The 23,051-nt window shown below is 41.7% G+C and overlaps 1 protein-coding gene across 4 annotated transcripts in view; it reads left to right on the top strand.

Annotated features, from left to right (window-relative positions):
* LOC110499867 (voltage-dependent calcium channel subunit alpha-2/delta-1) overlaps positions 1 to 23,051 on the top strand; it is a 153,128-nt gene that overhangs the window by 89,773 nt on the left and 40,304 nt on the right. For 3 of the 4 annotated variants that reach the window (XM_090200896.1, XM_090200895.1, XM_090200898.1), the window contains exons 7-15: positions 4,900 to 5,031; positions 8,702 to 8,771; positions 9,124 to 9,174; positions 12,727 to 12,826; positions 15,464 to 15,622; positions 16,827 to 16,937; positions 17,532 to 17,610; positions 17,889 to 17,938; positions 18,193 to 18,282. In XM_090200896.1, the coding sequence (XP_090057022.1) occupies positions 4,900 to 5,031; positions 8,702 to 8,771; positions 9,124 to 9,174; positions 12,727 to 12,826; positions 15,464 to 15,622; positions 16,827 to 16,937; positions 17,532 to 17,610; positions 17,889 to 17,938; positions 18,193 to 18,282 (842 nt within the window). Of the gene's footprint in view, positions 1 to 529; positions 684 to 4,899; positions 5,032 to 8,701; positions 8,772 to 9,123; positions 9,175 to 12,726; positions 12,827 to 15,463; positions 15,623 to 16,826; positions 16,938 to 17,531; positions 17,611 to 17,888; positions 17,939 to 18,192; positions 18,283 to 23,051 lie in introns of those variants that run through there. The other variant, XM_090200897.1, reaches the window with a different exon arrangement.

The raw sequence follows: 23,051 nt of genomic DNA, 5'->3' as shown, positions 1-23,051 counted from the left end.
TTACATTTTAAAGACTAATAAGGCTGGTTGAACCATTCAGAGTGTCCTAAGAAGAACCCCCCCTTTTTTAAAAAAAAGGTGCAGCCAGTGAAGGAGTAGATATGAGACCTGGCCTCCACATCATAAAAGGAGACCAGCCCCTCCTCATAATCCACAAACACACCCACCTTCTGGGGCTTCTCTCTAAGGGAAAGGGGGGTAAAGATGGGGGATCAAGCTGCGTACTTACTTCTATCGGTCAGGACCACAGCCCAGCATCCACTATCAGGGGACAGTGTGATATTCCCTTTCCTGTTTATAGACTCTCTTATAGAATCCCTCCTTTCCCAAGACAATAAGGACAGGATCAAACCTCTTTAGGTTATTAGGGAGATTCTGTCGTGTGTCTCCATATGTTACTTCTTTCCGATCCTCAGATAGGATGAGTTCACTTTGTGCTGTATCAGGGTCCAGAGACACATCCACTGCATACTGCTGAATCCTCTTCAGTTTGTTTCAGGCAGCTTCTCAATCTCTTTATTCAGTGTCTCCCCCAACTGACACACCGCTCTCCTCAAACTCATCACACAGAGATCACTGTGAACACTGATCTCAGACCAGTCCTTGGTGGGTGGAGGGGTGCATAAGGATGGAAAGCTCTGGACTAGATGGAGGTGATCCTCAGTGTGTGAGACCTGCTCCAGGTCAGTGCTTCTCCTCTTTAGCTCAGTGATTTCCTGCTCCAGCTCTTGAATGTGTTCTTCAGTCTGCCTCTCTGCTGCTTTCTGCTTCTTCTCAATCACCGGCATAATGGGACTTGCAGGCCTGATGTGGCCTGTAAACCAGGATATTCCTAACACCACTGTGTTAGGGTATAACTAGGGCCTCAATGAAAGGCCTTATTGTATATGTTATGTCTCGTATTGGCTCCCGAGTGGCGCAGTGGTCTAAGGCACAGCATTTCAGTGTTAGAGGTGTAACTAAAGACACCCTGGGTCGAATCCAGGCTGTATCACAACCGGCCTAGATTGGGAGTCCCGTAGGGCGACTCACAATTGGCCCAGCGTTGTCCGGGTTTGGCCAGTGTAGGCCGTCATTGTAAATAAGAATTGGTTCTTAACTGAATTGCAGAGTTAAATAAAGGTTCAATCATTAAAAAAAGAAAATTCAACTACATTTTAAAGGCTAATAAGGCTGGAGGGTTCTAATCGTTCATAGAGGGTTTAGTTTTAAATTCAACTACATTTTAAAGGCTAATAAGGCTGGAGGGTTCTAATCGTTCATAGAGGGTTTAGTTTTAAATTCAACTACATTTTAAAGGCTAATAAGGCTGGAGGGTTCTAATCGTTCATAGAGGGTTTAGTTTTAAATTCAACTACATTTTAAAGGCTAATAAGGCTGGAGGGTTCTAATCGTTCATAGAGGGTTTAGTTTTAAATTCAACTACATTTTAAAGGCTAATAAGGCTGGAGGGTTCTAATCGTTCATAGAGGGTTTAGTTTTAAATTCAACTACATTTTAAAGGCTAATAAGGCTGGAGGGTTCTAATCGTTCATAGAGGGTTTAGTTTTAAATTCAACTACATTTTAAAGGCTAATAAGGCTGGAGGGTTCTAATCGTTCATAGAGGGTTTAGTTTTAAATTCAACTACATTCTAAAGGCTAATAAGGCTGGAGGGTTATAATCGTTCATAGAGGGTTTAGTTTTAAATTCAACTACATTTTAAAGGCTAATAAGGCTGGAGGGTTCTAATCGTTCATAGAGGGTTTAGTTTTAAATTCAACTACATTCTAAAGGCTAATAAGGCTGGAGGGTTCTAATCGTTCATAGAGGGTTTAGTTTTAAATTCAACTACATTTTAAAGGCTAATAAGGCTGGAGGGTTCTAATCGTTCATAGAGGGTTTAGTTTTAAATTCAACTACATTTTAAAGGCTAATAAGGCTGGAGGGTTCTAATCGTTCATAGAGGGTTTAGTTTTAAATTCAACTACATTCTAAAGGCTAATAAGGCTGGAGGGTTCTAATCGTTCATAGAGGGTTTAGTTTTAAATTCAACTACATTTTAAAGGCTAATAAGGCTGGAGGGTTCTAATCGTTCATAGAGGGTTTAGTTTTAAATTCAACTACATTTTAAAGGCTAATAAGGCTGGAGGGTTCTAATCGTTCATAGAGGGTTTAGTTTTAAATTCAACTACATTATAAAGGCTAATAAGGCTGGAGGGTTCTAATCGTTCATAGAGGGTTTTAGTTTTAAATTCAACTACATTTTAAAGGCTAATAAGGCTGGAGGGTTCTAATCGTTCATAGAGGGTTTAGTTTTAAATTCAACTACATTTTAAAGGCTAATAAGGCTGGAGGGTTCTAATCGTTCATAGAGGGTTTAGTTTTAAATTCAACTACATTTTAAAGGCTAATAAGGCTGGAGGGTTCTAATCGTTCATAGAGGGTTTAGTTTTAAATTCAACTACATTTTAAAGGCTAATAAGGCTGGAGGGTTCTAATCGTTCATAGAGGGTTTAGTTTTAAATTCAACTACATTTTAAAGGCTAATAAGGCTGGAGGGTTCTAATCGTTCATAGAGGGTTTAGTTTTAAATTCAACTACATTTTAAAGGCTAATAAGGCTGGAGGGTTCTAATCGTTCATAGAGGGTTTAGTTTTAAATTCAACTACATTTTAAAGGCTAATAAGGCTGGAGGGTTCTAATCGTTCATAGAGGGTTTAGTTTTAAATTCAACTACATTTTAAAGGCTAATAAGGCTGGAGGGTTCTAATCGTTCATAGAGGGTTTAGTTTTAAATTCAACTACATTTTAAAGGCTAATAAGGCTGGAGGGTTCTAATCGTTCATAGAGGGTTTAGTTTTAAATTCAACTACATTTTAAAGGCTAATAAGGCTGGAGGGTTCTAATCGTTCATAGAGGGTTTAGTTTTAAATTCAACTACATTTTAAAGGCTAATAAGGCTTGGAGGGTTCTAATCGTTCATAGAGGGTTTAGTTTTAAATTCAACTACATTTTAAAGGCTAATAAGGCTGGAGGGTTCTAATCGTTCATAGAGGGTTTAGTTTTAAATTCAACTACATTTTAAAGGCTAATAAGGCTGGAGGGTTCTAATCGTTCATAGAGGGTTTAGTTTTAAATTCAACTACATTTTAAAGGCTAATAAGGCTGGAGGGTTCTAATCGTTCATAGAGGGTTTAGTTTTAAATTCAACTACATTTTAAAGGCTAATAAGGCTGGAGGGTTCTAATCGTTCATAGAGGGTTTAGTTTTAAATTCAACTACATTTTAAAGGCTAATAAGGCTGGAGGGTTGTAATCGTTCATAGAGGGTTTAGTTTTAAATTCAACTACATTCTAAAGGCTAATAAGGCTGGAGGGTTCTAATCGTTCATAGAGGGTTTTAGTCGTAACCCTCCAAAGATAAAAAGGGTCACGGTAGAAGTCTTCATAGACAGTTCAAGCAAGAACCTTTAGCTGATCATTTTTTGAGGGGTACAACCCTTCCTAGAGGGTTCTAGGTAGAACCATATACAGGCAGTTAACTTATGGGTACAAGCCAAAGAAGCCTGTATGGTTCTACTTAGCACCTTTTTTTTCTAAGATTGTATAATCAGTTGTAGTTTTAGCTTTAGAGTTTCCAACATTACGTTTTGGGCGGATACTAGCCAATCTTGATACAATGTGTTACCATATAGCATTGAAAATAGTCTCCTAACCAAGGGACAAAGAGTTTAAACATACAGTTGAAAAAGAAAAAGGATTTGCACACAGTAAAAACAGAAAAGTAAAAGAGGTAGTAAACACACTAAAGCTTACCTTTCAATTTGTCTGTCCATGTTAATCTCTCTACTCACCTGCTTGTTTATGGATAATATCTCTGTCCTTTCTGTGAGAAAGATATAGATATATCTGAAGAGCTGGAGAAAGTTTGGTACTGTACACAATACACTGTGTACTTCAGTTTCATTTCAGCTTAGTGGCAGTGCAATGCTCCTCCCCATCCACATTTCTTCCCCATCCACTGTTCCTCATGGAAGTTAACCCATTACATTGCTGAACTCTCAGATGACAGTTCTCCATTGTTTGTAGAGTATGATTTTTTTTTTTTTTGTGTGTGTGTGTGTGTGTGTGTGTGCGCGCACACTAAAAATTCATACTCTACAGACAATGGAGAACTGGCATCTGAGAGTTAAGCAATGTAATGGGTTAGCTGTAGTTTTAGTTTTAGCATTAGAGTTGCCATCATTGCGTTAATGGCAGATACTAGCCAATCTTGATACATGGCGTTACCAAATAACATAGAAAATAATCCTATTACAAAAGGATAAAAAGTTTAGCATACAATAAACACGGTAAAGTTCATCTTCAACATAACTATCAATGTTCATCTCTCTACTCACCTTTATGTGTTTGTGGTAATTTATTATCTTTGTCCTTTCTGTGAGATAGTAGACTCAGTGTGTACGTATTTAATAGATATTTATGAATAACCTGAGAGTGTGGTACCGTACCCAATACACTGTATACAGTACTTTAGTTTAATTTCTGCAAAGAATGTTGAAATGCTTCTCCCCATCCAATACAGCTAAGCACCTTGTTCTTCCTGGAGCAGTTAAGCCAGGACCACTGTTTTCCCACGTGGACAGATTTTGATGGGAGTGAAACCTCTCGCTTTGGCTCTCTCTCTCTGGGAATACTCATCTATTGGGTCAATAGGATTTCTGTACATAATTTTGAGTTAAATCATGTTGTTATGTGTCTTGTATACCAATCCGTCACCTCAAAGGAAGTCCCCTTAGAAAATGAGTTGTTTAAGTCAAATGATCAAAAACAGTTGTAAATATCACAGAGTGGGCCTTTAACTCTGTTATGTGAATAATAATGTGTGTGTATGCGTATGTGTTTGTCTATCCCACAGCCACCATTGTGCTGAATGAGCTGAACTGGACAGACGCATTAGAGGCCGTGTTTAGAAAGAACAAGGAAGAGGATCCTACTCTACTGTGGCAGGTGTTTGGCAGCGCCACCGGATTGGCTCGCTACTTCCCAGGTGAGTAGCCAGCCAGCCAATTGGCTTACGCCCTCAGCCCATGACCTTAAAGTGGCTATTGATGGAGACGTAATGCGCTGGGCCACTTTGTCACGTTGTATTTACTCAGCACTCACACACACTGAAAAAATACACAGAAAGAGAGAGAAAGTTCACTCTCTCACTCTCACACACTCACACACACACACACACACACACACACACACACACAATAGAGCACTCTCTCACACACACGCGGAGGTTGGGAAAACAGTGAGTCACGGCGATCCCTGTGTTTGTCACCAAGGCCTGGGTAGCTATGGGCTTGTGACACAGGGACGGGGACAGAGACGGGGACAAGGACACGGGGACAGCCATCAATAGCCTCCTTATGCCCTACCTCTGACATGACCGACCTGAAAAGCACTTTGTGAAAATTGTTAATGTAGAACGTTTTTTAAAAATATACAGTACCAGTCAAAAGTTTGGACATCTACTCATTCAAGAGTTCATCTGATGCAGCACTCCATCACTCTCCTTGGTCAAATATCCCTTACACAGCCTGGAGGTGTGTTCCAGGTCATTGGCCAGTCCTCTTCTGGCTGTGCCGGGTGGAGATTATAACAGACCAAGATGTTCAAATGTTCATAGATGACCAGCATGGTCAAATAATAATAATCACAGTTGTTGTCGAGGGTGCAACAGGTCAGCACCTCAGGAGTAAATGTCAGCTGGCTTTTCATAGCCGATCATTCAGAGTATCTCTACCGCTCTTGCTGTCTCTAGAGAGTTGAAAACAGCAGGTCTGAGACAGGTAACACGTCCGGTGAACAGGTCAGGATTCCATAGCCGCAGTCAGAGCAATTGAAACTGGAGCAGCAGCACAGCCAGGTGGACTGGGGACAACAAGGAGTCATCAGGCCAGGTAGTCCTGAGGCATGGTCCTAGGGCTCAGGTCCTCCGAGAGAGAGAAAGAAAGAAAAAAATAAAGAAGGAAAGAGAGAGAGAAAGAGAATTAGAGAGAGCATACTTAAATTCACACAGAACACCGGATAAGACAGGAGAAATACTCCAGATATAACAGACTGGCCCCCCGACTCATAAATACTGGAGGCTGAGACAGGAGGGGACAGGAGACACTGTGGCCCCACCCGACGATACCCCCGGACAGGGCCAAACTGGCAGGATATAAACCCACCCACTTTGCCAAAGCACAGCCCCCACACCACTAGCGGGATATCTTCAACCAGCAACTTACCATCCTGAGACAAGGCCGAGTATAGCCCACAAAGATCTCCGCCACGGCACAACCCAAGGGGGAGCGCCAACCCGGACAGAAAGATCACGTCAGTGACTCAAACCACTCAAGTGACGCACCCCTCCTAGGGACGGCATGGAAGATCACCAGTAAGCCAGTGACTCAGCCCCTGTAATGGGGTTAGAGGCAGAGAATCCCAGGGGAGAGAGGGGAACCGGCCAGGCAGAGACAACAAGGGCGGTTCGTTGCTCCAGTGCCTTTCCGTTCACCTTCACACTCCTGGGCCAGACTACACTCAATCATAGGACCTACTGAAGAGATGAGTCTTCAATAAAGACTAAAAGGTTGAGACCGATTTTGCGTCACTCACATGGGTAGGCAGACCATTCCATAAAAATGGAGCTCTATAGGAGAAAGCCACAGTAAGGTGTCCTGCGTCTTGTGACCGTACCGTACGTGTAGGTATGTATGGCAGGACCAAATCGCAAAGGTAGGTAGGAGCAAGCCCATGTAATGCTTTGTAGGTTAGCAGTAGAACCTTGAAATCAACCCGGGCCTTAACAGGAAGCCAGTGTAGGGAGGCTAGCACTGGAGTAATATGATCAAATATTTTGGTTCTAGTCAGGATTCTAGCAGCCGTGTTTAGCACTAACTGAAGTAAGATCTTAACCAGGCTACAACTTGTCCGTGTAGACTAATGTGGGTTTCCAATGTGGGTTTCCTCTCCAAAAGAATGTGGTGATCGATGGTATCAAAAGCAGCACTAAGGTCTAGGAGCACGAGGACAGATGCAGAGCCTTGGTCTGACGACATTAAAAGGTCATTTACCACCTTCACGAGTGCAGTCTCAGTGCTATGGTGGGGTCTAAAACCAGACTGAAGCGTTTCGTATACATTGTTAGTCTTCAGGAAGGCAGTGAGTTTCTGCGCAACAGTTTTTACTAAACTTTTTGAGAGGAATGGGAGATTTGACGGTTGGAACCAAAAATCTCAAATTTGGACTCCTCAGACCAAAGGACATATTTCCACCAGTCTCATGTCCATTGCTTGTGTTTCTTGGCCCAAGCAAGTCTCTTCTTATTATTGGTGTCCTTTAGTAGTGGTTTCTTTGCAACAATTCGATCATGAAGGCCTGATTCATGCAATCTCCTCTGAAAAGTTCATGTTGAGATGTGTCTGTTACTTGAACTCTGTGGAGCATTTATTTGGGCTGAAATATAAGGTGCAGTTAACTCTAATGAACTTATCCTCTGCAGCAGAGGTAACTCTGGGTCTTCCTTTCCTGTGGCGTTCCTTATAAGAGCCAGTTTCATCATAGCGCTTGATGGTTTTTGCGACTGCACTTGAAGAAACTTTAACAATTCATGACATTTTCCGCATTGACTGACCTTCATATCTTAAATGAATGATGGACTGTCACTTCTCTTTGCTTATTTGAGCTGTTCTTGCCATAATATGAACTTGGTCTTTTACCAAATAAGGCTATCTTCTCTATACCACCCCTACCTTGTCACAACACAACTGATTGGCTCAAACACATTAAGAAGGAAAGACATTCCACAAATTAACTTTTAACTGTTAATTGAAATGCATTCCAGGTGACTACCTCATGAAGATGGCTGAGAGAATGCCAAGAGTGTGCAAAGCTGTCATCAAGGCAAACGGTGGCTACTTTGAAGAATCTAAAATATAAAATATATTTTGACTTGTTTAGCACTTTTTTTGGTTACTACATGATTCCATATGTGTTATTTGATAGTGCTGATGTCTTCACTATTATTCTACAATGTAGAAAATAGTACAAATAAAGAAAAACCCTTGAGTAGGTGTGTCCAAACTTTTGACTGGTACTGTATTTCAGATTTGTTGAATATAATAACATCAGCTGAAACGGTATTAAGTGTGTGCTAAAGCAATCTATTCACTCTTTATGGTAGTAAGTTAAACTGGGATTCAAGTAAGTTTAAGTTGAGAATAAAGAAGAAACCTGCACACTGCTCTTGCTAGTATCACTGCTGTTATTAAGCTTTATGTGTCAGCCTTAAGGCCTTCGTCAGAGCTTTTGTGGGTGTTTTTCATTTGCACCCTTAGGTAGACATGGCTCCACCCACATCTGTTCAATGCAGCGAATGGTGTTGAAGTCAAGGAAAATGAAACGTGTTACCAAATATAACAATGTGCATTTCAGAAGCATTCTATTAAAATGTGTACATAAAACCTATTCAACACGTCTGTAAAACCACATTTATAATACAAGTGAGTTGGATATACGATGCAGTGTTTAAAGTCAAACTGTTATGATGTAACATTCAGCTGGTTAGTAGTCTCTGTCTGGACTCAAATGAAGCATTATGCTTTTACTGTGAAGTGTGTTGTCTTTTCAAATGCACTTCAAATAAAGCTTGATTTGATTTAAATTATCTTTGTTCCCAGCATCCCCTTGGATGGACTCGCGAAAAACGCCCAATAAGATTGACCTCTACGACGTCCGGCGGCGACCGTGGTGAGTGGAGGCATTGAGTCGCCGCCTGTCTCCTTTGTCTCCTCGTTCTCCAACTCTCCAAGTGTTTCTCAGAACGAACATTACCTGCCCTGCTTGAACCTAGCTTTTTGGTCCCCATATTAAACACTGTTTGAGAAACACACACAAATATGTACACACACACACACACACACACACACACACACACACACACTAAGATGCATAACCCTGTTACTTTACAATTGACATTTAAAAGTCAGCCTGCTTTTGACAATGTTTTTTCTGTTGGTGTATTTGGTGGAATCATTAGACACGAGGTAAACGTCTCACGTGGTTTTTCACCACTGTATTTATTTGCCTGTTTGTTTACCAGGTACATTCAGGGGGCGGCGTCTCCTAAGGACATGCTGATCCTAGTGGATGCGTGAGTGACTCTCTTTTTGTGATTCATATTTACAGTCAGAATCCATTTCATGACCAGTCATAAAAACAAGTTCTGACTTCCCCCCCACCCACCAGCCTGTAATGAGCTTAGAGCTGCATCAGCACTCTCATAACTTGGAGAGACTGAGGAAATAGAATACGTCATGAACTATAGCGAAACCATCATTTGTTTTGCTGTGAATGTACACTACCGTTCAAAAGTTTGGGGTCACTTAGAAATGTCCTTGTTTTTGAAAGAAAAGCCCTTTTTTTGTCCATTAAATTAACATCAAATTGATCAGAAATGCAATGTAGACCATGTTAATGTTGTAATTTATTTTTATGTTTTGAATTCTTTTAAATGGAATATCTACATAGGCATACAGAGGCCCATTATCAGCAACCATCACTCCTGTGTTCCAACGGCACGTTGTGTTAGCTAATCCAAGTTTATCATTTTAAAAGGCTGAATGATCATTATAAAACCCTTTTGCAATTATTTTAGCACAGCTGAAAACTGTTGTGCTGATTAAAGATGCAATAAAACCGTCCTTCTTTAGACTAGTTGAGTATATGAAGCATCAGCATTTGTGGGTTTGTTTACAGGCTCAAAATGGCCAGAAACAAATAACCTTTCTTCTGAAACTCGTCAGTCTATTCTTGTTCTGACAAATGAAGGCTATTCCATGAGAGAAATTGCCAAGAAACTGAAAATTCGTACAACGCTGTGTACTACTCCCTTCACAGAACAGCGCAATCTGGATCCAACCAGAATCGAAAGAGGAGTGGGAGGCACAATTGAGAAAGAGGACAAGTATATTAGATTGTCCAGTTTGGGAAACAGACGCCTCACAAGTCCTCATTGGCAGATTCATTAAAAAGTACTCGCAAAACACCAGTCTCCACGTCAACAGTGACGAGGCGACTCCGGGATGCTGGCCTTCTAGTTCTTTCAAAACAGTTTCTAAGTGATCCCAAACTTTTGAACTGTAGTTTACACCTAAGAATTCTCAACCACAATTACACTTTTGTTTAAATTTTTATATTTTAGTAATCTTATTCAAAGTGAATTACAGTCAGTGGTTAGTATTACACAGACCTTACACATAGGGTCTAAGACCCTGGTTCGATTCCAGGCTTTATCACAACCGGCCGTGATTGGGAGTCCCATAGGGCAGCACACAATTGGCCCAGTGTCATCCGGGTTTGGCCGGGGTAAGCCGTCGTTGTAAATAAGAATTTGTTCTTAACTGACTTGCCTAGTTATAATATAAAGGTTAAATAAAAATTTAAAAAGAAATGAAACAACATTGGATCAAGCTAATAAGTACACCATTTTCATTGTTTTGGACAAAAAAATTAAACAATACAACAATAGGAATTGTCTGTTGAAAAATGGGGAAATCCTGTAGGTGTCGTAATGGTGTGCCAACATTTAGGAACTCATTCGTTTTCATGTAAAACTAAAGTGACAGTGGTTGTGTAAGTTCTGCTACTACCTGTAGCCTGCTTTACACACCTGATACAAGGCAGTTACAAGAGTCCCTATAAACTCCCACAATACTCCCTGGGTATATGGCTATTTAATGTAAAGTACATCAGAAATCACGTGGAAACTTGGAAACGTAGAGCAAGACAGCCAGACTACTTTCTCTTAAAGCTGAAAGATGTCACTTTTGGGGGGACCCAACCCAGATTCACATAGAGTTATTGATTTGTCATTCTCATTGAAAGCAAGTCTAAGAAGCGGTACATCAACTTCAAACAGTAGAAAATACAATATTTTTGGTAATGGAAAAGATATTTCACAGCGGTTTAGATGGTATAATGATTCTCTACACTATAGTTGCTTGTTTTGTCACCTAAATAGAAATTAGGCCAACTATTACAATTTTAACAACCAGGAAATGGGGGAGCGATTTCTGCATAGTGCATCTTTAATCAAACCACTATATGCTATTGTATCAACTACACACTAGGCTATCAATGTCATGGTTATCTAGTTCATCAGCAAATCCCTGCTGTATACTGTACATAACATACATAACGGTATCATCTTATTATGTGCTAATGAGAATTGCCTGGGGAGTTTTTTGGTTGTCATGGAACTGAAACGATTTGTCTATACTAGATGGGTAAAGCCCCTGCCACCGCGACGCACCCTGATTAATCGGCTGTGCCTGGAATGGAAAGGCTGGCACCGCGCCAGCACCTAAATGAGACCAATAAAAAATATATACATGAAAAATCAATTTCGCCCCCCCCTTTGCTCTTGACGCGAGGTAGATAATTGGCGGGCCTGATTGACAGGCTATTTCAACATCAAAGCCGTGCTGCTGCCGTGGTGGGGATGCCCGAGCAGAAGGAGTATAAAAGAAACAACCCTTCACTCCTCCTTTTTTCCATTCTGTGCATTTTGTCTTTACCTGCAACCAATTAAACCATGTATTTATATATAGACCATCTGCTCTCAACTTCTCTCACATCCAATTTTAACTTGAGTGGTGCTATGTTCAAGTGTAGGCCTATATCATTAAATGTCCAATTCTCGACGTCGCTACGACAACACGAAATGTCAGAGTTAAAGTGACTCACTCTATGCTAATGTTAGCCTTTCATGTAGCGTTAGCGTCGGCTAGACGAGGCATGGTGATAGCGCTTTAAGTCCACTGCTGGGTTAGCCTAATGACGCTAGCCACTTCCCCTCACATGTTTATCCTGATAGGCCTATATCTAGAGAGCCTATTAGTGTTAGCTAAAAGCCTAGTAGTCACGCAGCCTGTGGTTGTTTTAATGCCTCTTTGTCTCTGCATGTGTCCCAAATGGCACCCTATTCCCTATAGTGCACTACTTTTGACCAGAGTCCCATACGGCGCTAGTCAAAAGTAGTGCACTGTATGGGGAATAGGGTAGCACACCATTTAGCACACGACTCATGTCTCCCACTTCATCACACTCAATGTTAGTTTTATAGCTTCAGCCGTGGCAAATTTAAAGGGCAATGTCTTTCTGGGCCCCTGAATGCTAACAGGCTAGTTAGTGGTCTTATTGCATATGTAATGACGGCACCACACTTAGGCCTAGTGCTAAATATGAATTACAGTATGGTGGTGTTGGTTGAGTCAGATACATTTGTTGTTTGTGTGGTCTGATTCCCCTTGCTCATTACTCTGCTGCGGATATAGATGTGTTCATCGAAGAGATATTCAATTGAAATGTCCTCCACACAAACAAGAGAAATACAACAACATACTATTTTAGCTCTTGGCTGAAGGAAGCAACCCAGTTCAAGTTAAATCCAGAACAAACAAACACATATTTGTCTGGATAACACAGTCCTAGATGTGTAGCATCGGGTAATAACCTGCTCCTGTGGTACTTAATGCCCTTTCTCTCCTTCCTGTAGGTGTCTGAGTTAACGCTCAAACTGATCCACACCTCCAGACCAGACAATGACTGTTTTTCATGGTCATTTTCCCATTACATTATAGTAACAGGCACGTAATAACACAGTCATAGGTATGTAATAACAGGTTATAACGTCTGTCCGTAGGAGTGGCAGTGTCTCTGGTCTCACCCTCAAGCTAATCCACACCTCTGTCAACGAGATGCTGGAGACCCTGTCTGACGATGACTACGTCAATGTGGTCTATGTGAGTATCCAAGACAGTTGGCAGAACGTGGTCTTTACACACAGGCTATTTATCGGACGAATGGAATGACTGTGATCTTTACCCATTGTAATTATAGGACAAATGGAATGACTGTGATCTTTACCCATTATAATATAGGACGAATGCAATGACTTTGTGCTAGTCGTTATTGTGTTTGAGGAATGGGTTCTTGGAATGAAAAGCCAACTGACATTTACTCTTGAGGTGCTGACCTGTTGCACCCTCTACAACCACTGTGATTATTATTTGACCCTGCTGGTCATCTATGAACGTTTGAACATCTTGAAGAACGATCTGGACTTAATGGCCATGTACTCTTATCTCTATCGGCACAGCCAGAAGAGGACTGGCCACCCCTCAGAACCTGGTTCCTCTCTAGGTTTCCTCCTAGGTTCCTGCCTTTCTAGGGAGTTTTTCTTGGCCACCGAGCTTCTACACCTGCATTGCTTGCTGTTTGGGGGTTTAGGCTGGTTTCTGGCCTTTTGGTTAAAGTGATGTGGATAAGTGGATGGATTTGTATGTCTTTAATCAGATATGGGCTTGAATACACACGTGTGTGTGTGTGTGTGTGTGTGTGTGTGTGTGTGTGTGTGTGTGTGTGTGTGTGTGTGTGTGTGTGTGTGTGTGTGTGTGTGTGTGTGTGTGTTAGAGAGAGACTGGTTGTACAGATGGCGATGCTAATATCATTGTCCCCACAGACCCCTCCCAACCTAGATGTTTGAAACGTGACAGTGACTAATTTCTCAGTCTCCGTGTGCTACACACACACACACACACACACACACACACACACACACACACACACACACACACACAGAGATGGAGAAGTAGACACCTTTGTTTGCTGTGGTGCGTGACTGTAGCGGTCGTTTGTGCACTGGAGTGCGTGTAGCAGTGATCTCTGTAACTGGAGTGTCTGTAGCAGTTATCTCTGTAGCTGGAGTGTCTGTAGCAGTTATCTCTGTAACTGGAGTGTCTGTAGCAGTGATCTCTGTAACTGGAGTGTCTGTAGCAGTGATCTCTGTAACTGGAGTGTCTGTAGCAGTGATCTCTGTAACTGGAGTGTCTGTAGCAGTTATCTCTGTAACTGGAGTGTCTGTAGCAGTGATCTCTGTAACTGGAGTGTCTGTAGCAGTGATCTCTGTAACTGGAGTGTCTGTAGCAGTGATCTCTGTAACTGGAGTGTCTGTAGCAGTTATCTCTGTAACTGGAGTGTCTGTAGCAGTTATCTCTGTAGCTGGAGTGTCTGTAGCAGTGATCTCTGTAACTGGAGTGTCTGTAGCAGTGATCTCTGTAACTGGAGTGTCTGTAGCAGTGATCTCTGTAACTGGAGTGTCTGTAGCAGTGATCTCTGTAACTGGAGTGTCTGTAGCAGTGATCTCTGTAACTGGAGTGTCTGTAGCAGTTATCTCTGTAACTGGAGTGTCTGTAGCAGTGATCTCTGTAACTGGAGTGTCTGTAGCAGTGATCTCTGTAACTGGAGTGTCTGTAGCAGTGATCTCTGTAGCTGGAGTGTCTGTAGCAGTGATCTCTGTAACTGGAGTGTCTGTAGCAGTGATCTCTGTAACTGGAGTGTCTGTAGCAGTGATCTCTGTAACTGGAGTGTCTGTAGCAGTTATCTCTGTAACTGGAGTGTCTGTAGCAGTGATCTCTGTAGCTGGAGTGTCTATAGCAGTGATCTCTGTAACTGGAGTGTCTGTAGCAGTTATCTTTGTAACTGGAATGTCTGTAGCAGTGATCTCTGTAGCTGGAGTGTCTGTAGCAGTTATCTCTGTAACTGGAGTGTCTGTAGCAGTGATCTCTGTAACTGGAGTGTCTGTAGCAGTGATCTCTGTAGCTGGAGTGTCTGTAGCAGTTATCTCTGTAACTGGAGTGTCTGTAGCAGTGATCTCTAACTGGAGTGTGTGTAGCAGTGATCTCTGTAGCTGGAGTGTCTGTAGCAGTGATCTCTGTAGCTGGAGTGTCTGTAGCAGTCAACTTTTTTTGTGTATGTAAATGTGGACAGAATGATATCACTTCCCATTTGAAATGACTAATATTAGTATTTCTAACCACAGCCTGTACCAAACATCAATGCTTTAAAACACAGAGCCTTATTCCCTGTCGTGTGTGTGGGTGTGTAGGAACGTATATGTATGGCTCATCCTCTGTCTCAGTGGGTGACTTTTCTATTTCTCTTTCTGTCTCTCACTCTCTCACTCAGTTCGATGATAATTCAACAACTCATCCCCCCCCCCCCTCCCTCTGTCTATCTGTCTGGTACAGTTCAATGATAATTCAACAACTCCTCCCCCCCCCCCCCCCTCCCTCTGTCTATCTGTCTGGTACAGTTCAATGATAATTCAACAACCCCCCCCCCCCCTCTCTGTCTATCTGTCTGGTACAGTTCAATGATATTTCAACAACTCATCTCCCCCCTCCCTCTGTCTATCTGTCTGGTACAGTTCAATGATAATTCAACAACACCCCCCCCCTCCCTCTGTCTATCTGTCTGGTACAGTTCAATGATAATTCAACAACACCCCCCCCCCCTCCCTCTGTCTATCTGTCTGGTACAGTTCAATGATAATTCAACAACTCCTCCCCCCCCTCCCTCTGTCTATCTGTCTGGTACAGTTCAATGATAAAGCGATGAAGGCAGCGTGCTTTCAGAACCTGGTACAGGCCAACGTGAGGAACAAGAGGTTCCTGAAGGACGCTGTGCGGAACATCTCAGCCAAGGGCATCACCAACTATAAAGGCGGCTTCGAGTTGGCCTTTGAGCAGCTCTCATCGGTAGGGGATGAGAGTGTGTGTGTGTGTGTGTGCTATAGTTTGATGTGTTTGGATGTATTCACGTGCATGTGTGTGTGCATGAGGTTGAGTGTCAGTTAGGAGGGACTGTGGTGTGGCGTGTGTGAGTGCGTTCAAGAGATTGAGCGAGAAAGCGAGAGGAAAAGAAGAGGCAGGGAGAGAGGCATGGTCTGTGTGTCTACAAAACATTAAACATATCCTTTGTATTTTTCCACTTTGTGTCCCCTGTGTTTTCCCTGTTTTTCATTAGCCCACGTGGTTGATGTAACTCGATGAAATGGAGACATTAGATTAGCTTAAATTATGAGAATAAAAATGGAAACACTAGCTATAGTACTAGTAATCGCCCCACCTGTTATTGTTGTCACGTTTTGCCATCTGCTGGTGATTTTGGACATTTCACTCTTCCATTTGTTTCAATCACTTGGGTCGTAATTCATTTGGGCACACCGTAGCAAAACGTTTGTTATTGGACAAATTCAGGCAGTCTCTCTCCCTGTTTCAGTCCGTTTTCCTCCATTTGGTTCCTTATAAATAGGACTCTGATGGCGATACATTAAACCTTTTCTATCAAACCTTATAGGGTGCCCACATTCATAAATGAAATTAAATGATTTGTAAAAAGGAAAGTCAACACTCTTAGAGTTAAGTTTATTGAAAGTAAAATAAGTGGATTTAGTTGGGAATGGTTTGTCCAGGTCTGACCTTTTCAATTCAATAAATCTTCATTGTCCCATCCTAAAGGTCAATTAGTTTGAGTACAACAAATACAAGACCTGGGGAAATAGTGGTTCAAGATACAATAAAATGATCTTTCAATAACTGATTTATTTTCTGATGGTTTGTAAACACACAGTGCATCGTAAACCTAATCACTGTGCTTTAGTCATTTAAATGACATAAAATGTATGTTGTGTTGTTTCCTCTCACCCCCAAACCCACCCCCCCCCCCCGTCTCTGTGTCCCTACTCGTCCTCTCTCTCGTTCTCTCTCTGTGCTGTGTCCCCACTCCCCCCTCTCTCTCTTTCTCTCTCTGTAAACCCACTTCTCTCTCTGTGTCCCCACTCCCCCCTCTCTCTCTTTCTCTCTCTGTAAACCCACTTCTCTCTCTGTGTCCCCACTCCCCCCCCCTCCTCTCGCCACTCTTTCTATCCCCCCTCCGTCATTCCCCTCTCTGTCTCTCTAGTTGAACGTGACCCAGGGCAGGGCGTTGTGTAACAAGATCATCATGCTGTTCACTGACGGAGGAGAGGAGAGGGCCCAGGAGATCTTCCAGAAGTATAACGCTGACAAAAAGGTTGGTTGAGAGATAGAGACGTCTCCTACACACAGACATAAGGAACCCTCAGGAAGAGGAGGTTCTGTGGGTAGTTTACATGATCCTGGGGAAGATCTCCATCAGAGGAGCTGCTACAGGATGCATTCTGTCGTGCATAAATCAAAGCGCTTCAATTACTCAATGATACAGATGTGTGTATCACAGGGGGCTGGTTGCACCTTAATTGGGGAGGACGGACTCATGGTAATGGCTGGAGCAGAATCCATGGAATGGTATTCGAACACATCAAATACATATTTTCCTAGTGTCTGATACCATTACAGTCACTCCATTCCAGTCATTATTATGAGCCGTCCTCCCTTCACCAGCCTCCTGAGGTGTGTATATTTGTTCATAATCGGACGTATACTGTGTAAATGTGTTTGGTAAGCAGAGTGTAGAAATCCCAGGGCAACGGGTGGACTAGTGTTCCCATCTCTTGCTAGATAATACACACCAACATATACATACTGTAGAGATATACAAGGCATATGCATACACTGAAACATACTGTACACAGATACAGACATGTTACATCTATTTATGACCCTTGACCCTATGTTGACCCTTTAGGTGCGGATATTCACGTTCTCAGTGGGCCAACACAACTATGACAAAGGACCAATCCAGTGGATGGCCTGCACCAACAAAGGTACAGAACACACACGCGCGCAAACACACATACGTCACGGCCCTGCCTGAATACTACCTCCTTCCTACCTATCTGATATGATTAGATGAGGGAAAGCAATGTGTCCACCCTAATGCTTTTACAGTAGGACCAGACCATGTCAGATAAGTGACTACTTCCAGGAAGAGAACAAGGATGCATTGTCATGGGATTCAATCAGAGCCCAAGTCTGCCATACTGTGTCCTGGTGTGTTATATTGTAAGTTATGACGTGTAAAGGTGAAATACCTGTGTTCCAGGGTACTATTATGAAATCCCGTCCATCGGTGCTATCAGGATCAACACTCAGGTAAACAGTAATCAAATAGATCTTAAAACACTGGTCTAAACTCAACTATAAGAGGCAAACCTTGCTTTGGTGCAAATGTTCAGTAAATCTGGCACGTTGTAATAATGCAATACAGCGTTTCTACAGTTCTTTCGAGTTTGTGTCTTATGCCCTCTTGTGGTCATATGGTACACCTCTCTATATAGTCATGCTATTCAATGCACAGTAGTGATTGTCTCATTGGTTTGGTCTGATTCCTCTCTCACACACAACAGGAGTATCTGGATGTACTGGGAAGGCCCATGGTCAAAGCAAACAACAAGGCCAAGCAGGTTCAATGGACCAACGTTTACCAGGACGCACTGGTACGTTACACCAACTGATACAATATTGAACGGGGGATCAAATATGAACCAACAGCAGGGGTGTGAATATAGTTACAGCACAGTATCAGAAATAGTGTGAAGTTGTATTCTGGATGGTTACAGTGAAGATGGGTGAAGTGTTTACACTTCAGGATTGGAGTCAATTCCACAAATGCAATTCCAGTTCAATTCTCTCCCTGTAAATTCCATTGAATTAAATTCAAAATACAGGTCAGTCTTTGAATTCAGAGATAATTCAATTCCTTTCAATTCCAAATTCCCTAATTCAATATTGTCCCCAACAATTCCACAAATTCCAACTCAAATTCAATTCCCTCAGACTTTCAGGCTAATCCTGTCACTGTTCAGACAGCCTAGCTATACAGGAAATATAGGAATACAGGCTGTCACTGTTCAGACAGACTAGCTATACAGGAAATATAGGAATACAGGCTGTCACTGTTCAGACAGCCTAGCTATACAGGAAATATAGGAATACAGGCTGTCACTGTTCAGACAGACTAGCTATACAGGAAATATAGCAATACAGGCTGTCACTGTTCAGACAGCCTAGCTATACAGGAAATATAGCAATACAGGCTGTCACTGTTCAGACAGCCTAGCTATACAGGAAATATAGGAATACAGGCTGTCACTGTTCAGACAGCCTAGCTATACAGGAAATATAGGAATACAGGCTGTCACTGTTCAGACAGACTAGCTATACAGGAAATATAGGAATACAGGCTGTCACTGTTCAGACAGCCTAGCTATACAGGAAATATAGGAATACAGGCTGTCACTGTTCAGACAGACTAGCTATACAGGAAATATAGCAATACAGGCTGTCACTGTTCAGACAGCCTAGCTATACAGGAAATATAGCAATACAGGCTGTCACTGTTCAGACAGCCTAGCTATACAGGAAATATAGGAATACAGGCTGTCACTGTTCAGACAGCCTAGCTATACAGGAAATATAGGAATACAGGCTGTCACTGTTCAGACAGCCTAGCTATACAGGAAATATAGGAATACAGGCTGTCACTGTTCAGACAGCCTAGCTATACAGGAAATATAGCAATACAGGCTGTCACTGTTCAGACAGCCTAGCTATACAGGAAATATAGCAATACAGGCTCTCACTGTTCAGACAGACTAGCTCTACAGGAAATATAGGAATACAGGCTGTCACTGTTCAGACAGCCTAGCTATACAGGAAATATAGCAATACAGGCTGTCACTGTTCAGACAGCCTAGCTATACAGGAAATATAGCAATACAGGCTGTCACTGTTCAGACAGCCTAGCTATACAGGAAATATAGGAATACAGGCTGTCACTGTTCAGACAGACTAGTTATACAGGAAATATAGGAATACAGGCTGTCACTGTTCAGACAGCCTAGCTATACAGGAAATATAGGAATACAGGCTGTCACTGTTCAGACAGACTAGCTATACAGGAAATATAGGAATACAGGCTGTCACTGTTCAGACAGCCTAGCTATACAGGAAATATAGGAATACAGGTTCAAATGGTTCAAAACAAATCCTGCAGTACACTTTTACACTATTACACTATTCATTAACCCTTGTGTTGTGTTCATGTTTTTGTCTGATGGACCCATAACATTATTGGGTTTTTAAAGTGTACCAAAGTTGGGATCGAGTTTACATTAAACTGTACCAGGGTTGGGATCAAGTTTACATTAAACTGTACCAGGGTTGGGATCAAGTTTACATTAAAGTGTACCAGGGTTGGGATCAAGTTTACATTAAAGTGTACCAGGGTTGGAATCAAGTTTATATTAAAGTGTACCAGGGTTGGGATCAAGTTTACATTAAACTGTTCCAGGGTTGGGATCAAGTTTACATTAAACTGTACCAGGGTTGGGATCAAGTTTACATTAAACTGTACCAGGGTTGGGATCGAGTTTACATTAAACTGTACCAGGGTTGGGATCAAGTTTACATTAAACTGTACCAGGGTTGGGATCAAGTTTACATTAAAGTGTACCAGGGTTGGGATCGAGTTTACATTAAACTGTACCAGGGTTGGGATCAAGTTTACATTAAACTGTACCAGGGTTGGGATCAAGTTTACATTAAAGTGTACCAGGGTTGGGATCAAGTTTACATTAAACTGTACCAGGGTTGGGATCAAGTTTACATTAAAGTGTACCAGGGTTGGGATCGAGTTTACATTAAACTGTACCAGGGTTGGGATCAAGTTTACATTAAACTGTACCAGGGTTGGGATCAAGTTTACATTAAAGTGTACCAGGGTTGGGATCAAGTTTACATTAAACTGTACCAGGGTTGGAATCAAGTTTACATTAAAGTGTACCAGGGTTGGGATCAAGTGTACATTAAACTGTACCAGGGTTGGGATCAAGTTTACATTAAACTGTACCAGGGTTGGGATCAAGTTTACATTAAAGTGTACCAGGGTTGGGATCAAGTTTACATTAAAGTGTACCAGGGTTGGAATCAAGTTTATATTAAAGTGTACCAGGGTTGGGATCAAGTTTACATTAAAGTGTACCAGGGTTGGGATCAAGTTTACATTAAACTGTACCAGGGTTGGGATCAAGTTTACATTAAAGTGTACCAGGGTTGGGATCAAGTTTACATTAAACTGTACCAGGGTTGGAATCAAGTTTACATTAAACTGTACCAGGGTTGGGATCAAGTTTACATTAAACTGTACCAGGGTTGGGATCAAGTTTACATTAAAGTGTACCAGGGTTGGGATCAAGTTTACATTAAACTGTACCAGGGTTGGGATCAAGTTTACATTAAAGTGTACCAGGGTTGGGATCGAGTTTACATTAAACTGTACCAGGGTTGGGATCAAGTTTACATTAAACTATACCAGGGTTGGGATCAAGTTTACATTAAACTGTACCAGGGTTGGGATCAAGTTTACATTAAAGTGTACCAGGGTTGGGATCGAGTTTACATTAAACTGTACCAGGGTTGGGATCAAGTTTATATTAAACTGTACCAGGGTTGGGATCAAGTTTACATTAAAGTGTACCAGGGTTGGAATCAAGTTTACATTAAACTGTACCAGGGTTGGGATCAAGTTTACATTAAACTGTACCAGGGTTGGAATCAAGTTTACATTAAACTGTACCAGGGTTGGGATCAAGTTTACATTAAAGTGTACCAGGGTTGGGATCAAGTTTACATTAAAGTGTACCAGGGTTGGGATCAAGTTTACATTAAAGTGTACCAGGGTTGGAATCAAGTTTATATTAAAGTGTACCAGGGTTGGGATCAAGTTTACATTAAACTGTTCCAGGGTTGGGATCAAGTTTACATTAAACTGTACCAGGGTTGGGATCAAGTTTACATTAAACTGTACCAGGGTTGGGATCGAGTTTACATTAAACTGTACCAGGGTTGGGATCAAGTTTACATTAAACTGTACCAGGGTTGGGATCAAGTTTACATTAAAGTGTACCAGGGTTGGGATCGAGTTTACATTAAACTGTACCAGGGTTGGGATCAAGTTTACATTAAACTGTACCAGGGTTGGGATCAAGTTTACATTAAAGTGTACCAGGGTTGGGATCAAGTTTACATTAAACTGTACCAGGGTTGGGATCAAGTTTACATTAAAGTGTACCAGGGTTGGGATCGAGTTTACATTAAACTGTACCAGGGTTGGGATCAAGTTTACATTAAACTGTACCAGGGTTGGGATCAAGTTTACATTAAAGTGTACCAGGGTTGGGATCAAGTTTACATTAAACTGTACCAGGGTTGGAATCAAGTTTACATTAAAGTGTACCAGGGTTGGGATCAAGTTTACATTAAACTGTACCAGGGTTGGGATCAAGTTTACATTAAACTGTACCAGGGTTGGGATCGAGTTTACATTAAACTGTACCAGGGTTGGGATCAAGTTTACATTAAACTGTACCAGGGTTGGGATCAAGTTTACATTAAAGTGTACCAGGGTTGGGATCGAGTTTACATTAAACTGTACCAGGGTTGGGATCAAGTTTACATTAAACTGTACCAGGGTTGGGATCAAGTTTACATTAAAGTGTACCAGGGTTGGGATCAAGTTTACATTAAACTGTACCAGGGTTGGGATCAAGTTTACATTAAAGTGTACCAGGGTTGGGATCGAGTTTACATTAAACTGTACCAGGGTTGGGATCAAGTTTACATTAAACTGTACCAGGGTTGGGATCAAGTTTACATTAAAGTGTACCAGGGTTGGGATCAAGTTTACATTAAACTGTACCAGGGTTGGAATCAAGTTTACATTAAAGTGTACCAGGGTTGGGATCAAGTTTACATTAAACTGTACCAGGGTTGGGATCAAGTTTACATTAAACTGTACCAGGGTTGGGATCAAGTTTACATTAAAGTGTACCAGGGTTGGGATCAAGTTTACATTAAAGTGTACCAGGGTTGGAATCAAGTTTATATTAAAGTGTACCAGGGTTGGGATCAAGTTTACATTAAAGTGTACCAGGGTTGGGATCAAGTTTACATTAAACTGTACCAGGGTTGGGATCAAGTTTACATTAAAGTGTACCAGGGTTGGGATCAAGTTTACATTAAACTGTACCAGGGTTGGAATCAAGTTTACTTTAAACTGTACCAGGGTTGGGATCAAGTTTACATTAAACTGTACCAGGGTTGGGATCAAGTTTACATTAAAGTGTACCAGGGTTGGGATCAAGTTTACATTAAACTGTACCAGGGTTGGGATCAAGTTTACATTAAAGTGTACCAGGGTTGGGAT

This window comes from Oncorhynchus mykiss, chromosome 15, assembly GCF_057628025.1.
Source record: "Oncorhynchus mykiss isolate SJ-2025 chromosome 15, ASM5762802v1, whole genome shotgun sequence".
Taxonomy (NCBI): domain Eukaryota; kingdom Metazoa; phylum Chordata; class Actinopteri; order Salmoniformes; family Salmonidae; genus Oncorhynchus; species Oncorhynchus mykiss.
The sequence above is the reverse complement of the archived record's forward strand: the minus strand, read 5'-3'. Positions and strand labels throughout refer to the sequence as shown.